This window comes from Danio rerio, chromosome 18 (genome assembly GCF_049306965.1).
Source record: "Danio rerio strain Tuebingen ecotype United States chromosome 18, GRCz12tu, whole genome shotgun sequence".
NCBI lineage: Eukaryota > Metazoa > Chordata > Actinopteri > Cypriniformes > Danionidae > Danio > Danio rerio.
Genome location: NC_133193.1, coordinates 24,003,707 through 24,026,765, shown reverse-complemented (window position 1 = coordinate 24,026,765; position 23,059 = coordinate 24,003,707). Strand labels below are relative to the sequence as shown.

At 35.3% G+C, this 23,059-nt stretch overlaps 1 protein-coding gene across 4 annotated transcripts in view; it reads right to left on the bottom strand.

The window, feature by feature from the left end:
* Positions 1–23,059, bottom strand: part of bcar1 (BCAR1 scaffold protein, Cas family member) — a 184,564-nt gene that overhangs the window by 53,324 nt on the left and 108,181 nt on the right. For all 4 annotated transcript variants that reach the window (XM_021467686.3, XM_005159138.6, XM_005159139.6 and 1 more), the window contains one exon: positions 3,688–4,377. In XM_021467686.3, the coding sequence (XP_021323361.1) occupies positions 3,688–4,377 (690 nt within the window). The remainder of the gene's footprint in view (positions 1–3,687; positions 4,378–23,059) is intronic.

The following is a 23,059-nucleotide window of genomic DNA, read 5'->3' as shown; positions in this document are numbered from 1 at the left end:
AGTTGGAAGAAGACATTATGTTCCATCATACTTGGCTTCTACTTGGTTTTCAGGGTGTTCAGGACGTTTCTGGGTCACTGTCATTGTTACTGACCCTTCAGTCTCTGGGTTTGCAGCATAGACTCTATCAACTGACTCATGTCAACTGACTCGCTGTCAGTGAATCATATGACATGAGAAGGAGTGAAGGATGCTGTAAAGTAGCTGAGACGGTTCTGACAAGCACTGTTCATAGTGAAAAAAAATCTGGTAGCTTGAAAAAAGGAGGTTGCCGATAGATAAAAAATAACCCAAAATACCAAAATCAATGCTGAGTTAAAGCTAATATAATGACAAGATGCAGAAATCTATAAGCCTCTTCTTAGATATCAAAACTCTTAAGGTCAGCATTTTTTAATTTCTATAAATTTTCTACCATTTGAATGAAATTGATATGTTAAATGAATGGTAAATGGTTCAATAGTAGAACTTGTGTTTACTTTGAATGTTGATGATAATTATTTTTTCAGATATTTGGGGATTTTAAAGTTGGATTGTACATATTGCATTTCAAAAACACATACATACACTCAACGACCACTTATTTGGTACACCTATCCAACTGCTCATTAATGCTAATTTTTAATAAGCCAATCACATGGCAGTAACTCAATGCTTTTAGGCATGTAGACATGGTCAAGATGATCTGCTGCAGTTCAAAGTGAGCATCAGCACCTTTGGGATGTGGTGGAATGGGGAATTCGCATCATGGATGTGCAGCCGACAAATCTGCAGCAACTGTGTGATGCTATCATATCAATATGGACCAAAATCTCTGAGAAATATTTTTAGTACTTTTTTGAATCTTTGCCACAAAGGATTAAGGCAGTTCGAAAGGCAAACGGGAGTCCAACCCGGTAATAGTAAGCTTTACCTAATAAAGTGGCCGGTGAGTGTACATTTTAACCTACTACTTCAGTAATTTAAATACATATGTGACCCTAGACCACAAAACCATAAACCAGTAATAAATGTCAATTTCAATGCAAGTGTGAGTTTTCCAATGATATTGAATTTCACATATAATGATAGGGGCATCACGGTGGCGCAGTGAATAGAACAATCGCCTCACAGCAAGAAGGTCACAGATTCAAGCCCTGGCTGGGTCAGCTGGCATTTCTGTAAGGAGTTTGCGTTGGTTTCCTAAGGGTGCTCTGGATTCCCCCTCAGTCCAATGCGATACAGGTTAATTGAATAAGCTAAATTGGCCGTAGTGTCTGTGTGTGAATGCAGGAGTGTATGGGTGTTTCGCTGAGTTAGATTGCAGCTGGAAGGGCATCCACTGCATAAATCATATGGTGGATACGTTGGCGGTTCATATCGCTGTGGTGACCCCTGATTTATAATAAAGGGACTAAGCTAAAAAGTAAATGAATGAATGAATATATAATGATATTTATGATATAAAATAAAGTTAATATTTATGATATAAAATAAAATTGATTTATTTGCAGTCAGAAATGTACCAAAATACTTTATAGAACATGATCTTTACTTAATATTCAAATTATTTTATTATTAAAGAATCCTTATGTTGTCTTAAAATTTCTTAAAAATCTCCTGACATATGGATAAACATAAATATTTCAAAATTTTAATAATGCTTTTTTATTCATGATTTTATATATTTTTAATCAGCTGACAAATTCCCTGCGGTGCCCTCATGATCCAGACCCTGCACTACAGGATATGTTTTATTAATTTCCTTGACTTTTCCATCCCTGGAAATTACCCTGTCAAATTTCTATCCTTTCCAGATCTGTGGAAACCCTGTATAACCCGATACTGTATTATGGTGTGACCACAGTCATTTCTCGCAATGGAAACTCTCCACACAATGAGAAGGTAATATGCATCATGGTAGTTAAAACTGCCTGCCTGCTTTCATTCATGCATTCATTCATTTTCTTTTTGGCGTAGTCCCTTTATTAATCTGGGGTTGCCATAGCGGAATGAACCGCTAACTTATACAGCACATGTTTTACGCAGCGGATGCCCTTCCAGCCGCAGCCCATCTCTGGAAAACATTCACACACACTAATTCACACTCATACACTACGGACAATTTAGCCTACCCAATTCACCTGTACCGCATGTCTTTGGACTGTGGGGGAAACCGGAGCACCCGAGGAAACCTGCGCAAATGCAGGGAGAACATGCAAACTCCACACAGAAACACCAACTGACCCAGCAGAGGCTCGAACCAGTGACGTTCTTGCTGTGAGGTGACAGCAGTACCTACTGCGCCATGGCGTTGCCTTGCCTGCTTTCAGTTGTTTATTATGTAATCAACATGTAAGTAATGATGCGCAATACACATGAACAACATTAGCATGCTACAGTTTTAAAAACCTACATAACAGTGAACAGGATGAGCAGAAGCATTGGCACTGAGTCACTATTGCTGTAGGTAGATCAGATATGACAGGTGGCCAACACAGAGCAGGCCTGCAGCTGAACCTCTCCATCTTTACACTTGATTTCCCTCTCCACTGCATACAGTATGGCTCAGTGCCCTAAGAGTGGCCTGAAACACTCTCTCAAAAGACGGTCACTGCCCATAGCTTCAACCTGAAGTTACCACTCAAAAAAACTGCTTACTCACTCTGTGTGGCCCACGGTCAGCGGCGTTATCAAACTCTGCATTATTTATGACCATCTTTCACTCCTCCTTCATAACCCCTCCTTTTGTCAGTCTATATTTCTCACATCATATTTCTGTATGTTTTTCATTATATATTTTATCACACAAGTTCATGTATGAAAATGGTCAACAAAAATGAATTTAAAGTGTAACAGTTGAGAAGGTTATATTATAAACATTTATTTATTATCATCAAATGTTTTTTATATTCACCAATTAATTATGTAGGATAGAAATAGGATAGAAAATACACTACATAATACTTAAAACATAAAAATAATGAAAATAAAATAAAATTTAAAGCATACATATAATAAAATTATTTATTTATTTATAATGTTTTCATAAAAATAAATAAATAAATAATAATAATAACACAAGCCAGTCAATTCTTAATAATAGGACATGGAATATGGTTTAGGAAAAAAAAAAGATGGATTTCATGTGGTTTTAAAATGTTTATTATATATCTAAATCTAATCATTAAAAGAAATCAATTGGAGATTACAAGATGAAAGAATAAATAAAAATATAAAATTATAGTTGCAATAATATCAGTAGTAATAGTGATATTCATAATCATAATAATTAATACAATACAATTAATACTTAATATATAATGATATTTAAATTTTGTCTACAATATCACAATATCACATATTTTAGAGGTTAAAAAAAATTATTGTTATTATTATTATTAATAATATTTCAAGTGTGTAAATAAATAAATAAATAAATAAACAAAAAAATTAGTAAATAAATAAATAAATAAAATAATTAAAATAAATAAAATAATTTAAATAAATTTTAAAATTTAGTTAAATAAAATAAAATAAAATAATAAAATAAAATAAAATAAAATAAAATAAAATAAAATTAAATTAAATTAAATTAAATTAAATTAAATTAAATTAAATACAGCTTTTAGGTTAAGCTATTTATTATGAAAGTAAATGTCTGAAAACGTGTTACATATATGTGTATACAAAAGGATCTTTCCCTACCTTCCCCATGGGTTTGGGAGAGTCCCAGCTCCTGTCTAAAGATGGGGGAATCTGGTAAACATCCTGTGTCTGGTTCACAGAGGGTGGCACCTGGTACACGTCCTGCCCGGGACACTGCCCTCCTGCAGCGGGTGGCACCTGGTAGATGTCCTGGCCTGGTGCGTTAATGGAGGGGGGCACCTGGTAGACATCCTGTGTAGTGGGAGGGTACTGCACATGAGTTTGCTTCTTTGCTAAAGCGGGGGCCTTGGGTTGGGGCTGTGGAGTCGGGGGGCCGGAGGGCACCTGGTAGAGGCTAGAGCCATGGCTGGGGGGCAGCATGTAAACGCCGTCTGGGTTGGTGGAGTTGGCAGAGCCAGAGGGGGTGAAGGCGGGGTGCATGGCCGTGTACTGGGCTGCAGGGGGTATCTTGTTGTAGGCACTCTGAGGCAGGTTGATGAGGCTCTGGGTTGGGCTGGGTTGGTTCGCTAACTGCTGTAGCTGCTGCTGTTGCTGCTTATCATACATGCCAACGAGAATCTTCAGCCGGTTGCCAGGAACAATTCCTTGCCGGCCATGCAGCGAACAGAGCCACCAGCCTTCCAAGCCCTGCGTGTCCCGCTCCAGCACGGTCATGATGTCGCCCTTCCGAAAGGACAACTCGTCTGGAGACTCCGCCACATTGTCATACAGGGCTTTTGCCAACACATTCTGCAAGAGAGAAGAGAGAAAGGTTAAGTTTATGTTATAAAATGAAGAGTGTAACTCAAAATAGAGGGCGACACGGTGGCAAAGTGGGTAGCATAATCGCCTCATAGCAAGAAGGTTGCTAGTTCAAGGCCTAGCTTAGTCAGTTAGCATTTCTGTGTGGAGTTTGCTTGTTCTCTCTATATTCGTGTCGGTAGGTGAATTGAATAAACTAAATTGGCCATAATGTATGAGCATATGATGTATGAGTGTGTAAAGATTTTTCCCAGTACTGGGTTGCAGCTGAAAGAGCATCCTCTGTGGTGACCCCTGATGCATCAGGAGACTAAGCCGAAGGAAAATAAATGAATAAATAAATCTAAATATTAATATTTGCTGTTAATACTAACACTCTGCTACCAAAACAACTGGACTGTGATTGAAATTGCTAATGTCATCCACATTCTTTTCATTTGCTTGCTTGTTTGTTGCAATTCATGAACTTGTTTATTCAATAGTACAGGTACATCACACTGAGCACTTCGGTGAGTGTGCCATAGAGCATGGCAAAATAAAAGGTAAATCCCAACACAAAAGGTCAAATAAGACACATTTGAATGCATGTTAACACCACTTATGATCACTGAAAAACTTATGTCCATAGGTGTAAAAAGGGCCTCAGAAGAAAAAAAAAAAAACTTTATTTGAAATAGCCATCTTTTGATTTATTGCAATTTGCTGTACTGTCCACTTTGAATAATTGCATTCTTCCTTGCTAAATAAATGTATCAGTTTACTTACAAAAAAGCTTGCAACAAGTTTGTGTGGGATTTCTCCGGCTGCTCTGGTATCCCCCACAGTCCAAAGACATGTGTTATAGGTGAATTGAATAAAACTGAATTGCCCATAGTGTATGTGTGTGAATGAGTATGGATGTTTCCCAGTGCTGGGTTGCAGCTGGAAGGAAATCCGCTGTGTAAAGCATGCTGGATAAGTTTGTGTTTCATTCCACTGTGGTGAACCCTGATGATGGTACAAAGCCAAAGGAGAATGAATGAATTAACTTGCTACAAACTTTAGCTGGTTTTGTACTTAATCTGGGTAGTAACTGATTATATGTAATCTACAGTACATTACATAATCAGATTGCAAACAATATGTAGTTGTGCTGCATTTAGATTATATTGCATTTAAAAATAATTCTGTTTTTATATTGTCTAATAGTATTCAAAAAGAAGTCAGATCCAGAAAAAGACAAAATGATTAGCCCTTCTATTAAATTTTTATTATTTTTCAAATATTTTCCAAGTGATGTTTAACAGAGCAAGGAGTTTTTTTTTCCACAGTATTTCCTATTATATGTTTCTTCAATAAAAGTTTCTTTGTTTGACTGAAATAAAAAAATATATATTTTTAAAAAAGTTGAAAAATGTGTTAAATATTAGTAGCCAATTATTTTATATGACTTGCCTAATTAACCTAACTTGCCTATAGTAGTTAACCTAATTAACCTGGTATAGACTTTGAGTTGAATTTTAGGCTAAATATTGCAATTCCAGCAAAGACAAAATAAATGAGTCCAAAATCAACAAAAAGTGCTCAGGGGTCACTTCAGAAATGTGTTGGTGCTCTTTGGGCAAGGGATTCATCAGAATAAACAGCAACAATCAGTCCAAGGCATTCAAAAAATGTGGAAAAAAATATTTAAAAAAAAACTTTAATGACATGGCTATTCCTTAAAACTGCACCCCTTAGGGAAATAAGTCATTATAAATTATTATTAATTGTTAATAAAACTAATATATTTTAAAATGTGCTGAAAAAAACACTTCGCTCCGTTAAACCTGCATTTGAGAAATATTTTAAAAAGTATAATCATTTCACAGGAGGGCTGATAACTTTAAAACAAATAATCTGCATCACATTACAATCAACAATTCTTATCATGTAAATAACTTTTATAATTTATAAGTATGCCACATACACAAATATTGAAAATATGTAGTCATTGATGTAAGTAGTCACTAATTCAATAGTCACTTGCGATCAGATCACCCAAGATCTTCACACCAGGTGCAAACAGGGCCTGTGACTATAGCATATTTCACCATTGCTTTTTACGTTTTGCTTCAAAGCTCTTTCCAGCACATTTACCCAACATGGACTCCATCTGTCCTCTCGTTTACAAAGCCACCCACAAGTGCAGCCGGTCTTTGACACTTAAACAAATATTTGCTATTCGGCCCCCTGGACCAGCACGGCCCCCTTCTTTGGCACAAGAATGCAAAAGAGCCTGGCACAGTGCCATCAGACACGTGTATCACTGTTCTCTGTGCCACCATAATGGGAACATTCAACCAAAAATACAAATTATGTCATTAATTATTCACTCTCGATATTTAAAAAAAAACATTTGAGCTTCATTCTTCTGTGGAACACAAAAAGAAGTGAGTTTGAAGAATGCTGGATATCGGCAGCCACAGATTAATAGTATTTTTTTCTACTATACACATCAATGGCTACTTGTTTCCACATTCTTTTAAAATATCTTCTTATTTCCTCATCAGAAAACAAAACAAAAAAATTGGAAGTAAATGTTCATTTTTTGAGTGAACTTTCCTAGTAATAAAGCCACAAAAGCACTCTATCACAGTCCATTCAGGAAAACTAGCTGCCTTTGATTGGCTGATTGTGTTTCTTCATTGTATGCAGCAGATACCCTCTAGTATTGGGCGAAAAGAGAGCAATTGAGCTTCAATCAAGACAAAACATCTCTGCAGTTCCATTATAACCCTCCTCTCTCTTATTAAGGCATTCAGCGGAGGGGCTTTGTGAGAGGAGGCAACGGCCAATTTCCAGCTCCATGTCCCGCTCGTACCCCCCATCTACAGCTCTCCTACCGTGAGCTGACTGTGGTTTGAAGAGTTTGGAGCTCAAGCTAACAGGTGATTGATGTGGCGCAGCAGAAAGCCAGCAGGTGTTTGATTACTAACAGACCTCCCCTGTCAGGACACACGCCGCCTCAGAGTCATGCAGGAATGATCGTATTTACGAGATGAGCTCCGCATGAGCCTCATCACAAAGTTGTGATTAGCAGTGGGACGCTCTTTATGGATCAGAGACTCCAATGTTTCATGTTACACAGTTTTCATTGTGATGTTGATTATGAATGTTTAAGTTTGTGTTCGTTTTGTGTATTGTTACTGATATTACAGTTAAACAGTTTTTGCAAAATTAACGTCTGTGTGAAATCAAAATTTACCATCTTTGTTTTGCTTCTTATTCTTAGGTGAAAAATAAATCCATCTTCAAGTCTTCAATCAAACTCTGATTGTTCGCGTTTTACATTTGGAGTGGTGGTCCATCTCTGTTGACATCATTTTGATGCCTTCAGCCACAGTATTCTTAACCACACCCCTCTCCCTGTTAGTTTGCTATGTAGGTTAATGATTCCTGCAAGCACAGGATGTCAACATGACATCTTGCTGATGTACCTCAACGTACCCCAACGTTGTGGGGTTGAATTTTGTTTAGAAATGAAAATCAGGTTGACGTCTGAACTCAACGTCAGACGGACATCAATGTCCAACAACCATCGTAAAATCAACCAAATATCAACGTCTAATCATGTTACACCTTGATGTTGTGTGGACGTTACCATTACGACGTCTTACAGATGTTGGATTTTGGTCACTTTCCAAAACAACCTAAAATCAACCAAATATTAAAGTAATTTGACGTCACTATTGGATGTCAAAAAAATGTTGTCCTTAGACGCTGGCTGCACATTGAATTTTGGTCATCTGATGTCATGACCTAAATCTAACCTAATATTAACGTCTCATGATCTGCTGGGAGCCAAAAGTAAGCACAGCTCCTGCTCAATTTTCCATTTCAATTGGAACTGATGTACATCAACATGCTGAAATTAAAGTCACAGCAACTTCCAGTTTACACTGACTTTAAGCCAGACTATGAAAAGATTCCAATAATACTCTAATCCTAGGCTAAAACCTGTGGTCTTTGACTGGTGGTTTGACATGCTAAGATGAATTTTGTAATACAAATCTGGCAGTGTCAATTTAAGCAAAGATTTCAGACACTTCCCTGCAATGCGACTCCTCTTACAGTACGATGACAGTCACTGAACCTGATGATTCAAGAAGCAAACTTTAAACCACCTCAACCAAATGTATAAATGCTTTTTTCTTTCTAGTTTTATTATTAAGCAAAATACAATTAAAAATAATGCTACTGTTCATGCTTGCTGTGAGGCATTATTTCAGAATGTAGGATATTGAACATGTCATGGTTTTATGACATCAAACTCCTGACAAGTTGATCCTGAGCGTGTCTGTGTTTGGTCTGACATGATGAAAACTGAGATGTTGAGAGGTGATCATGTTCATAAAGATTATTAAAAAAAAAATCACACAGTGTGAGCTGGGATTTAGTTGATTTAGAAGGGGACCACACTTGTGTGAATTAAGCTGTATAACATAATTCTCAGCGGTTGTGTGACGATGGAATGAAATACACTGACAGTGTTGGGGAAGGTTACCTCAGAAGGTAATGCATTACAATATTGAGTTACTCCCCCCAAAAAGGAACTAGTTGTGTTACTTAGTTACTTTTTCTGGTAAGTAAAATATGTTACTTTTCAGTTACTTTTTCTGACCTGGCTGAGACTTGTTCTCTTTCAGACCTTGCAGGGTTTTTTTCTTCTTTTTTTTTTTAAATAGAGGAGCTTTGCAATTAACAACACACTGTATAACCCTTATTTACCATTAAAAAAAACACATATAAAAATTAATGTAGGATAATGTTATCTGAGAACCTACTGACCTAAGAGTTGTGCATGCCTTATATACAGAGTAATGAATGTTTAAAGCAGTGCGTTCACTGCTTTTGTACTATTTGTCTTATAAAAAATAAAAAACAGAGGTCCATTCAGATAATCCTTGTTTCCTTTCCTATTTCCATCATGGAAAGTAAGAACCATCTTTGTTTCTGTCTGTTCCTGCTATCATTGTGTGCAGGAAATTTTTGCATGACCACTTTAATTTTAATTAAGCTATTTTTTAAAAGCCAATCCACTAAACTAAAAAGCAACTCGCATTACATGTTTTACAAAGTAACTCAAATATTATCACTTAATTTTGAAAAGTAATGCATTACTTTACTCGTTACTTAGAAAAGTAATATTATTGCGTAACTCTCATTACTTGTAATGTGTTACCCCAACACTGTATGCTGACCAGTCTTCGTCTATTTGTACTAGAGCTTAACATTTTAAGTTTAAAAAATTAAAGAATTATGAAACTGCTTAAGACATATTTTTAAGGACGAAAAATAACTTGGGAGAAAGAAATAAGAAATAATTTCTTATAGAATAATAGAGAAAGAAATATTGTTATATTAAGTACTATTTGTATTAACAATGCATTAAATTTATTAAACTGAAGGCGATAAGGATGCAATAAACTGAAACAAGTGACATTTAGTACATGTTACATACTGTTTAAGGTAGGGTAGTTTTTCAGAACTTTATTCCCCAAAGAATTCTGGAGGGAAAAACACATGGTATATTTCCACAGTTTTCACAGAAAATGAATGAGCTCAAATATCTAAATAATGCTAGCGAACTTCACTGGCAGTGTAAAAAAATATTTTTGACTATGTAATCCCAGCAGGCACACAACACCATATGATATTAATATTAGGTTAGATTTAAGTCGTGACATCAGGTGACCTAAATGCAATGTAGGCAGCGTCTAAGGGAAACGTTATTTTGACGTCCAATAACGATATCAAATCACATTGATATTTGGTTGATTTTAGCTTGTGTTGGAAAGTAACCAAAATCCTACGTCTGATAGATGTCATAGTGGTAACGTCCACACAACGTCAAGGTGTAACTTGATTAGATGTTGATATTTGGTTGATTTTACTTTTAGGTTGGACGTCGGACACTGACGTCAGCCTGACATTGAGTTCTGAAGTCAAACCAATTTTCATTTCCAAAGAAAATCCAACATCCCCACAACATTTGGGTATGTTAGGGTACAACATCAATATGATGTCATGCTGATGTCCTATTCCTGCAGGGATCAGACAGTAGACATCAGCACATCAGAAATGTGACAACCAATCCTTATTGTATGATATCCAATACACAAAACACAGGTAATGGTAAATGAAATGCGGTCTTTTCTCCTGATCACTGTATTATGAAGCAAATTCTAAACTCCCTAGTGGCCACAATCTCTGGATCTGTGCCACACAAGCTGCGCTCGGTGCAACATTTTCACCCTTGTTTGCGTCGTTCTGTTCTAAAACAACGCAGACAGCAAAAAAGCCAGTGTGAATCCCTCCCTGTGTGTTAAAGGTCTGTGTAGAGCAGCAGAGCGCTGATGAATGGCATCTCTGTGCTCGAAGCTGGAGGAGAGGCTCACGGAGGGCATATCTGACAGATGAATGCCCTGCCTGTGTTGCCCGACCGAGGGACAGTCCCTGTAGTGTCTCCCTTAATGCCAGAGGACACCGAGACTGGACACAATAGTGGCCCGAGAGGATTTACTGCCTGCGAGCAGCTGGTTGAGATGTCGCCGTGTAGTGCTGGCACACGCAAACCACTGAGGCACGTATAGACAGAGGAATGTGCCAATGTAAAAATGCATGCACGCATACCTTCACAGCCCCCTCTATCCATTCACACACACACACACACACACGCACACAATGGCAAAATAATGAGAAGCACTCAGAGCAGCTGAGAGCTCATTAACTCCATGGGCTTTTCTTCTTTTTCCATACAGGCAGTTTAAGCCATTCTTTGGGACTCTTTGCAATGGAACGAGACATTCTGACTAGGGCTGAGCGCTGAAGGGAACAATAGGATGGTGCCAGCCAATAGAGATTTTGCTAGGGCATACTGAATATAGATATTTGCACTGTCAGAGGCAGGAACTGATTTATGTTACTGAAAATAATAAGACAAGCAATATGGAATAAGGCAAAAATAATGCAGAGCAAGAGATGTATAGCAAACAATTCAAAATGAGGATTGGGTTATTAAACAACACATCAAATGCTGCACTTTCAGGGGATTTTGATGTTGCAGTTTCAATAAACATGCATGACAATGACTTTATAATACCCACTTTATTTTATTTTACTTCATTTCATGCAATAAGTCCTGTCATCAACTTGTTTCAGTTTCTGTATGTAAATTGAGGAACAAACAATGCAGGGAGTTGCCAGGCACAATGCAAAGCAGTTTACAGGTTGACAAGCAATGTCACATTTTGCAGCATTAATATTTAAACTGATGTGCAGCCAGAAATATTTTGATTACTTTTGAATTATAATATATTTTAGTTTATATCCTAATGAAAAAAAAATCTAAAACAGTAAAAGGAATTGTCAAATATATATTAAAGTTAAATACAAAAAAAAAAAAAATATTTAATAACTCTGTCTATATAATTTGGTACTGATAAATTTACTAAAGCTTGAAGTAGATACTCTTTCACGGATGGAATAGAGTTTTCCTTGGTTAAAAGACAAAACATCCTATTCTGATCTCAAATTAAATGTACAAAAGTGATTTTACACACAATAAAAGCATATTAAATGCAAATAAAGTGTCTATTACTGTCTCAAATATGCTTTTAAAAAAATAAAATGACAAAATATGACTCCAATAATAGGTCACACTTTATTTTGATGGTCCATTTGTTGAATTTAAGTTACATTGCATCTAATTAATTAGACATCAGCCAATCACATAAAAGCCAAAAGTATAGTCCGGCCACTCACATAAACATTAATATTTTTGTCTTCACCCCACTTCCTGATTTTGCTGACAATAGTGAATAAATTAATTTGGTGATTGACGCTTTGGTAGCCGCAGCTCTCCGAAAAGAATTTCCTGTGACTCGATGTCTTTATTCTGCGTCTTATCTCACTTGCCTTCTCTGCTTTTGAAAAGCAGAAGCAAATTGCGGTAGAAAAGGAGTGCTGTGTGCTTTCTGTGCTATTGGCCTCTCTCCCTCTCTCTCTCTCTCTCTCTCTCTCTCTCTCTCTCTCTCTCTCTCTCTTGCACTTTTTTTCATGAGAATATTTTCCTGCCAAGTAAAAAGGCTCTGGAGGACTGATGACATCACAAGCTGTTGAACTTTGCCTCCATTACAGAAAGTATGCCAAGCCTCTCTGTCTGTCTCTTTCTGCTTCCCTCCTGCTTCTCCACAATTCCCTGTCTTTCTTCTTGATCAGGACACAAGACAGCGTTTAGGCAGTGATTCACAGGGGTTTAAATGTAAGGGCGAGTCGATGACTCACTGAAAGTGAGTGTTTTATCATTTGGTGAGAATGTACACAGGGACATGAGCATAAAGGGGGCTTATCATTGAAAATATGACGTTTGCCATGTTTAACAGCTAGATTTGTGTCCCTGGTGCATCTTTCAACCCAGAAACCTGAAAACGACAACTTATTCACTTTTTTATTAAGCCCTTTATTTGTGTAAAAAAAATATGCCATTAAGATTTTGATTCACTTGTAACATGTGAAGGGGATTTAGTTATATATTAGCCCTCCTTAATCTTCACATTTCCACTCATGGTGCCCCTGCAGCAGTACATCATTTCTGTTTACTTGCTATAGCAGCTAAAGATTTAAAAGCCGTTCACAAAGACTGCAGTTGTTCACTCCAATGCACTTCTTTTTTATTGTTTTTCTATATAAACACAAGATTAACAGATGTGTATGACCATTACGCTCATGTCTTGCATCTTTTGAAGTGCCGCACACTTGAGTTCTATATTTTTAGATGCCAATTTAACATCATTTAATATTTTTAGATGTCAATGTCTTCAACTTTTACATGCAAGCCTGCTTATCAATGTCATTGCACAGCAAACTTATATTTACAGGGACTCTGGATCGTATGACTCTGTCTCTGGATACACTAACACTACACTGCACTTTTTAAAAACAAATTATGAAGGTAACACTTTATTTTGATGGTCCATTTGAGTATTGATAGACTGTCTGCTTAATATCTGTTGATACTGCTCCTTCATCAGATATTTCACTGACTATAATACACTTTGCAAGTACATGTCAACCTACACTAACCCTAACCCCAACATGAGTCTACTTATAATCCAATTATTATGAGAATTAGTTGGCATGTAGATGCAAAGTCATTTAAATTCAACAAACGAACCATCAAAATAAAGTGTGACCTTTATGAGTGCTGTTTTTGTTTCTTTATGTAACCCCGCCGATCCTACACCACCCAACCCGCTCCGGGCTGGTTTCGAACTGGCAACCTTCCGCATGAGAGTCGGTTGCTCTACCAAGGAGGCTAAAGACCATGGTCTCTAGCGTCTGTCGCTAGAGCACCTTTAGAGGTCAGAGGAGTGAGGTTTACCTGCACAGCACTCACTAGCTAGCCTCTGTTACATTTACTGCACAACAACTACATAAAATCTACCCACAGCCCTGCTTAGCTTCAGTGGGCGACCATGTGAGAGTTGCAGAGAGCTAGTTTGAACATATTAGACTTTAATCCTCTACTGGTAATAATTTGTCACATTTTGAATGCATGAGGTTTGCCTGTTTTGTTGTTTCAGTCAGAACAGCATGTAAATGTTTCACCCTTCTGGAAAGCATAAGCTTTTTTGCATTTAAAGGGACACACATTAAAACGTTTTGCTCACACCCAAAATAGCTGTAATAAATGATCTCTATAAGGGATGTTGTAAAGCTGTAACTTCACAGACACATTGAGGGAACAGCAGATATTTATTTTACATCTTATAAAAAGGGGAATAATATGTTCACTTTAACACAACAGCAGCAGAATAAATGAAGGAAAATAGCAGAGATGGGAGGATTTGACTATTGATCAATGGATCCATTACCATCATCGCAGCATAGGATAAATCACACCGTCCATCTCCGACTATTATGAGGTAAACAGTAAAGAACAGAAGACAGAAAATGAGACGGTTCCTCAAGGGTGCATTCTGGCGAGCATCTACATTTATCATGCAGTAATGGGAAGCTGCTTTGATAATGCTTGCTGCTATTTATCACTTCAAACTACAGTCAAATTAAACTTTGGAAAAAGTAGTTTGTAAAAGCCCTATTTCAAACTGAATCCTGGTTTATTAGAATGTCATTTGGTGATTTTTCTTGTGTACTTTTAACTAAAACACAAGCATGTACACACTTTAAGTCTATTTTTATGTACTTCACAGGGTAACACTTTACAATAAGGTTCATTAGCTAATGCATTTACTAACATGAACTAATCATGAACAACACATGTACAGCATTTATTAATCATAATTGAACATTTACTAATGCATTATTAACATCCAAGTCCATGCTTGTTAACATTAGTTAATGCACCATGAGTTAACATGAACTAACAATGAACAACTGTATTTTCATTAACTAACATTAACTAACATGAACAAATATTGTAGTAAATGTATTGTTCATGTTAGTAAATGCAGTAATTAACATTAACTAATGAACCTTATTGTAAAGTGTGACCCTTCACAGAAATACACTTAAAAACTACACAAGTATAATTGAATAGAAACATAGTACTATGCTTAGTCTTAAAATTTTTATATTTTAAGTTATGTTAACTATGATGTTGTTCACTTTCAGAAAACATACAAGTATAAAAAGTATACTTCTATAGACTAAATGTTTGCCAATATAACATAGTAGTATATTAAAAATACTACTACTAAGAATAGAACCTAACCAGATAAAAGGATGCTGGAAAATTTGTTTGTGATGTTGTCCCATAAAATGACTACTTCAAAGAATAACTGAATCAACTGCAAGTGAAAGATATTTTAGGAAAGACCGGTTTGTTTGACTATAGATCTTTGCCTGGATAGAACAAAACAATAAAGACAATAAAACATTTCAACAAACTACAATGCAATAAACAATAGTAACTCGTAACTTGAAAGCTTCGTTGTTTTGACAAAAGTTACCACCACAATCCTGCAAGTTTGTTTCTAGACAACCCTGTTATTAAGCCATTGAAAGCAGCTTGTATACGATGAGTGGATATTGAGATTTTTCCCTGACGATCATCCTCACCATGGAAATGTTCAGGTCAAACACTTTCCCTGTGGCTAAAGAGCAGACAGAGACGGATGCTAAACTTTATTATCTCTGGAAAAAACAAAGACAGAATGAATGAAAAGAATAGGATGAAACGTCCTCTATTTGCATTACAAAGTGCGAGAGTGTTTGCAGGCTAAGGAACAGATCAGTCAAAAAATAAAATTCTGTGATGATTTACTCATGTATATGACTTTTGTGATCAAAGTAGTGGTCTATATTACTAGTGCATTAGCAGTTTTATTATTATAGAATTTTGCGTTTTTTGGTTATTTTACAATTGTGCCTATTTTATATGAATTCCCATTACATGTATTTCACTAGTAAATAAAACATTTTGATAACTCCCCAGTGAATTTAAGTTTGACATAGAGGAGACCTTCTTTTGAAAAAAAAAAATCATACATTTTAGCCAGTGCTTAATTTGTAAATAAATTATTTCCAGAACAAAACCAAGAAATAAAAGTTGCAGTGACCAATGCCTGCCAAACAAATTCAGTTTTCTTTCCGGAACATGACATCATTAAATGGTGATGGCACAAAAAAAGCATCACATTTCTGAACGGTCTTGTATTATTTAGAGGCATATAACTTTAAAGGTCAACCATAGATAAAAAAAAAAAAACAAATAAACATATAGCTACAATCATAAATTGTATGAAACATCACTATTCAGTTTACGAACACCACTCATGTTCACTGAGCCCACAGTTACCTCTTCCATCATGCTTTGCTTCTGTCTCCCACTATACTGATCCAGAGGTGCAGTTTCATCTTCTCTTGATCAGGCTCATTATCAGATTTACTCTTGGTTTTAAAAAAATTAAAACATGCGTGACTGCCTCTGGCATTTTGAAAAATACTAATATTATTTAGTCAAGCTTTTTGAGATATGAGGACGTCACCAATGTCCACATATTTCACCTCCTTTATGTAATACCTGTGTCATACCCATGTCATTATACAGATTTGTGTCCTGATATGTCAGAAAAACATGTACACACACACATAGGTATTCACTACGCAAAAGTTAATGCTGGATGAATTAAAATAAATACCGGAATGCAAAAACACAAATATCTGACATATCCCGGAACAGGATCCGACATTGACATTGTGCAAACTCATACAAATTAGCCACCTTTTTACTAATATTAAAAACTGTTACATTTATTGTTAAGATTGGGATCGTTAAGCACACAAAAAATATTATGAATGTTAATATTTAAATGTTAATATTAGGTTTGATTATTTATATTGGTGACCAAATAGTTACGCTATGCTTTAACTTCCATAAATAAACCTTTTGTTTGTGTTCAGTGGTAAGAAAGACACTGGAAACAGATTTGGAATGACTTGAGGGTGAGTAAACGAAGAACAATGGGGGGTAGAGTAATCCCTTAAAAATCATATAACATTTATATTACTTTAATAAGGAGGACAAAATGACAGAGAAAAATTCAGTAAGGAAGCGAGTTGAACAGGACGAAGTTAAGAGGAAAGAAGGATGTGGAGCTGTGAGAGAGAGGGAAGGAAGGAAGGGGCTGAGGGCTTCATTCAGACAGAGCCAGTGAACAGGAGGTAATGTGGCAGCTGCAGGAGCGCAATCTACAGACAGGTCAATGAGTGTGTGTGTGTATGTGTGTGTGTGTGTGTGTGTGTGTGTGTGTGTGTGTGTGTGTGTGTGTGTGTGTGTGTGTGTGTTTGTATTGTTATGGGGGGTGGAGTCCTGCAGCTTTTGTCTGGTGCCTCTACATGACCCCGTGGGACAAACACTAGTAAAGTTAGCAAGGTGGGGGCAGGTAGTGTTTTTGTGTTATTGTGAATGTGTGTCTGTGAAAGAGAGAGCTCATTAGCTTCAAGGACACAGAAACAGTACACAAACACCTCTAAACTCCTAGAAAACACACACTGCAGCAATAGATCATGTCATGAACATGAGACATGGCCACAATAAAATCATAACAACTGTTGCATTGTTTTTGTTGCGTTGTTATTGTTAATAACACTGACAATAACACTAGAAAACTACAACAACTAAAAAATTGTAGCAACTGAAATGAAGCTGGTATAAGATATAAATATTAGATGATGAAGTTATACCTGAGTACTAACTGGAGTTTAAAGACTAATAAAAAAGTGTAGATATGAATATGGATGAAAAAATATGAATATAACAACAAAAAAATGACTAAAGTACTGTATTCGTATTCATAAATTTTATCTAATGTTTGATTAAAGTTATATATTTAATTTTCTTGTATGAAGTAGTATAATGCTTTCTAAGTTTTCATTCAAAAGATAATTTATAGGTAGAATATGAAATTCAAAATATATAAATAAATCCCTATATAATCTATACATTAAAAAATAATTAAAGGTTAACTGTGCACCTGAGCATTGATTGCTCAGCATTGACTCTGAGCATTGACTCTGAATATCTTTCCTTGATTTACTTGAGTGAATAATGGACATCCAGGTACCAATCGACACACTGAACAGGCTGTACTTTCGCCCCTCGTGGCCTGATTTCCCAAATTAAAGATCGAGTCTCATCTGTTGCAGGTCTCATTCTCATCACACCTCCACCTCCTGAGCTCTGGGAGAAAACGCTCCTGACCTCATCAAAAGTTTTTATTGCTTTAAAAACAGATGGGCGCTGCAGCCAAAACAAGGCCGTCTCTGTTTCGTCCTTCACAGAAAACACCTGAGCCTGGCCAAACAACAACAAATGCTAGACGCTTTATCTAAACTATGTAGGCAGATTGAATAGGAGCTTTTTAAATTTTCCAGCCCAAGCTCACTGGAAATACGTGCTTCAGCCTACATTCTTGCGAAGCGTAAAATACGTTGCCCGGGTCTGTTTTGTTGCAGATTTTAAACGACAAATCTACTAGAGGGCCCTATCTACATTTTTGTGAATTTAAAACATTACATAGTGAATGTTTTGTTGTACATTTCAGATACACAAACAGAAAAAAAAATCTATATCGAGATAGAAATGTGAAACCAACGCATTCAATTCCAAATCATAGACACTGTTAGGTTTTGTGGTATTTATTTGGTGTTGTGCAAAAACTGAATGAAAATAATCCTTTATTTGTTAATAATAATCATTTATTTTCCTTCAGCTTAGCCAATTATTCTAGCATTTGTTTTACACAGCGGATGCCCTTCCAGATGCAAGCCAGTACTAAGAAACACCCATACACACCAATTCACACACTTATACAATACGGCCAATTTAGTTTATTTAATTCACCTATACCGCATGTCTTGGGATTGCACCCATAGGAAACCAACACGAACACGGGGAGAACATGCAAACTCCACACAGAAAACCCAACTGGCCCAGTAAGGACTCTTGGTGTTATACTGCCCTGTAGCATTCATTTTACCTAGAAACTAACAAACGCTTGTATTTCAAATGAGCCAATGTTAAAATTTGTTCATGGATCTCCCCTTTTCCCCCTTGTGAATACTGAGTTTTGAATTAAGGGTTGTGCTTCCTCTTTTTGAAATGTACATTTAAAGGAACTGAAATAAACCATTATAAATAAAGAGGCTAGAAATACTCCATCTCTGTAGTGCAAACTGAATGAGAGGTGTTTTCTTATTTTTGACTGTCATGGATGAAATGACTTGGTGTTTTAACATGACTTTAGTATCACAAAGCAGATCTGTGACCAAAGCTCCTCAAGATTATCTCTTTGTATTTCCTATCATATTTAAGCACTTTTGTAATATTTCTGACACACGTTCTTGGGGTTATTCATCATCTGCCTACAGTAATGTGTTATTATTGATTAAAAATACCACCACATTTTTAAAACATTTAACTATAAAATAGATGACAACAATGTCTCAGGTTTGGGTGTTATTCTGCGGTCATCCTGTTTTTCAGAGGGGTTTACTGGTTGTGCAAGTAGCAGGTTGGTTGGAGTAATTATAAGGCAGGTGGAGTTTAGTGTTTAGAAAGAGTAAGCTGTCGCAGACACATTTTCAGACGTACACACAAATAGCAACGCTGCTTTAGACAGCAGCGATAGTCATCAGAGATGTGACTCAGACAGTCTGATGCACGTTTGGATGTTTGCCGTAATCCGCCATGTCAGTCGTGAATGACACACATAGCTTACATTTGGAATAAAGGTCACAAAGAAATAGACCAAATAATAATTGTCATCATTTATTTACTCTATCAGTGTTGTCATTCATTCATTCATTCATTCATTCATTCATTCATTCATTCATTTTCCTTCAGCTTAGTCCTTTTATTCATCAGGGGTCACTACAGCAGAATGAACCCCAACTTATCCAGGATATGTTTTACAAAGCCCTTCCAGCTGCAACCAAGTACTGGCAAACATTCATAGCCACCATATTGCCCAGTGTTGTCATGATACTGGAATTTCTAACTTCGATACAATGCCTTAAAAAACATTGATATTCAATACTATTTTAAAAACTGCGATGAAACCAGAGAGTGTAAAGCCGGTATCAATATTAACCAAAAGCAAGATCACATTGTTTAAAAAATTCCAGTATTCAATACTTATCAAAATATCAATATTTTACACAACTCATGCTCTTCAAAAGTCTGGTAAATTTAGATTACAGTATAATATTATAGAATGTACATGTATTATAGACTTATAGAATGTATGTATGTATGTATGTATTTTCTGTTTGTTATTTTTTCTTGATTGCAATGCTTTTTGTAGGTAGGCATGGACTTTGGCACCACTGTGGGGTGAGGTGGGGTGGATGTTTCCTGGGTGGGCTGGAAGTTGAGGAGTGGATCTTAATGTTTATTGTAAAGAAAATTTTAAAGATGCCGTGACCACTGACATGTAAAATTAATAAAAATGTAATCACAAAAAACAAATTAGATTACAGTGTAAAAAATGTATAGTTTAGTACAAATATGTATGTAAATATGGAGACATATGGATCTACATACCCTCAAATGGGAAAAAAAAAATGCATGTAGTATTTATTTTACTTGGTTTTTGTACTAGTTCTTGCTATTGACTACCGCAATGTAAGTCTAATAAAACAGAAAAAGTAAATACTTAATTACCCTATATTTATATACATACAAAACATGACATCTCATGAATATATACATATTTTATATGTATTTTAATCACATTGGTGCATAAGTCAAATATGTTAAATCCCTAAAGAAATAATGCAACCAACCATTAAAAAAAGTATTCATGTAAAACAAGCAAGAATTATAGGCATTCACTACAAATATAGGAATATAGGCATTCACTATAAACAAATGTTTTTTTATTTTTTATTTTTTTATAGTGTCATGTAGGAATAGCACAAAAAAATTAACGTGTCTCTTATTTGGCTTGAATTTAAAAGTGTGCACAGTATTTTAACTTCAGTTGAATTCAATAAGTTACAATGCATTTAAAAAGATAAAAGAGCAAAATTTATATCGCAGACGACTGAATTAAATAAATGTTTCTTTAAAAGATAAAATCATATCAGTATATAGTGTAAGTGGGGCAAAAAGCTGCTCTGTTTGGAGGAAAGGAGCTGAAATGTGGACAGAAAGGAAGACAATAACAGAAGGTTGATGGCAGAGACAATCAGTGAGCCAGTGGCCTGCTCTATTTTCATTATATAGGTGAGTTTACAACAGACAAGACCAGACTTGAGCTCTAACAACAGCCTGCAGATGAACAGAGCACAGGCTGGAGGCACATAATTAATCGCTAGTTTGAGTGTGTGTGAAAACCTAAGCAAAAATCAGACAAAAACAGATGATACAGTCAGAGTTAGACTGCATAAATATGGAGAAGCATGGATTTATATAGCCTCAAATGGAAAGTAATCCCTGAATGACGTATTTAGTATTTTATTTTTTATTGTATACCGTACAAAACATCCATTATTAACAGTTTTTGTAACTTGTAAAAGTTTTCTGTTTATTTATGGTTATACATAAAGATTTTGACATCTGTTCTCTCTACTTATGTTGGAAAGCTAACTCTGCAGTTAGAGACTTTTATTGACATTTTAGTCGTTTGAAACAATCAATTGAATAATAAACTATATATATTTATAGAATTGTGTCTATAACAAAAATGAAAAAGTACTGCAGTTTATTACCAGGAGTTTGCACCATAATATACAAAACTAAACAAGACAATATATCACAGCAGACTATAAAAAATGACAATAAAAGTAACTTTTTTCAAACTTTTCAACCTCCAAAAGATTTTGGGAAAACAGTTCAAGGTCTCATAATGCAATTCAAAAGCTTGAATATATGTGGGCAAAACATGAATTACAAAATGCAGAAATATTTACAGGCATTTTTACAGTGTAAATTGTTTTTGTTCTAGTTCTTTTCCTTAATTACAATAATGTCATGCAATTTATGTAATCTAAAAATATCCTTATTTGCATATACAAATAAATATAAAAATTTGACATATATTTTATAAATATAATAAATACATACCTATTATTATATACACCTTGGATTGTGTACACTTTTTCCACTTATATATATATATATATATATATATATATATATATATATATATATATATATATATATATAGTAGTGGTAATAATAATAATAACAATAATAACAAAAATAATAATAATAATAATAATAATAATAATAATAATAATAATAATAATAATAATAATAATAATAATAGTAATAAACATTTAAATATTTAATGACTAATTAATTTACAAAATAAAAAATAATGTTAAAACAATAATCCAATATGTGTCACAAATGAAATAAGCAAATAAATATATGCTAAATAAATGTTTTTGCCAATAACTTTTATTCCAAAGCAGCTTTACAAAAGGTTAAGTTGGCTATAGGCTACATAGTAAACCTAGTGTATGGTGTGTATTAAAAAAAAGTCTATATATATCCGAAAAGAAAAAATCTTCTCCTTGTTAAACAGAAATTGGGCAAAAAAAACAGGGGGCTAATAATTCAGGGAGTTAATAATTCTGACTATAATTGTTTGTGATCTGATCATTACAGTAAATAAGAACACTTTGTGTATTGCTTAAGCCCTCACAGGGTTGGCATCATCTAATCAATTCTTTTTAGGGTTGGCATCATCTCTTCAAGGTTAGGTTATCATTAAAACAAAACAAAAAACTGCTGAATTGTTTAAAGTGGGTTAAGCAACACAATTTAAGCAAAGATATTTATATATCTTTTTTTGATCTAAAAATACCTGAAAGTTAAAGGGATAACAGAAATCTACAGTATGTCACATTTAGATAACTAATGTCTATGAATGTTGCATTCTCAACACAAGTCTAGGCTCGTCCTTTCATTCCTGAAACATTCCACACATTAACACACATATTAGTCCACATTCCAAACCATCAGCCCACTTCACAACCCCAGCCACACAGTCATGCTTTCATACTGTCCATTCATTCCTTTTACATCCTCACTACAGTCAACACACACGTAGTCAACTGTTTAATCCCCTACTGCACACAAACTCAGTGATTCACATGTGAGTCGCATCCAAAA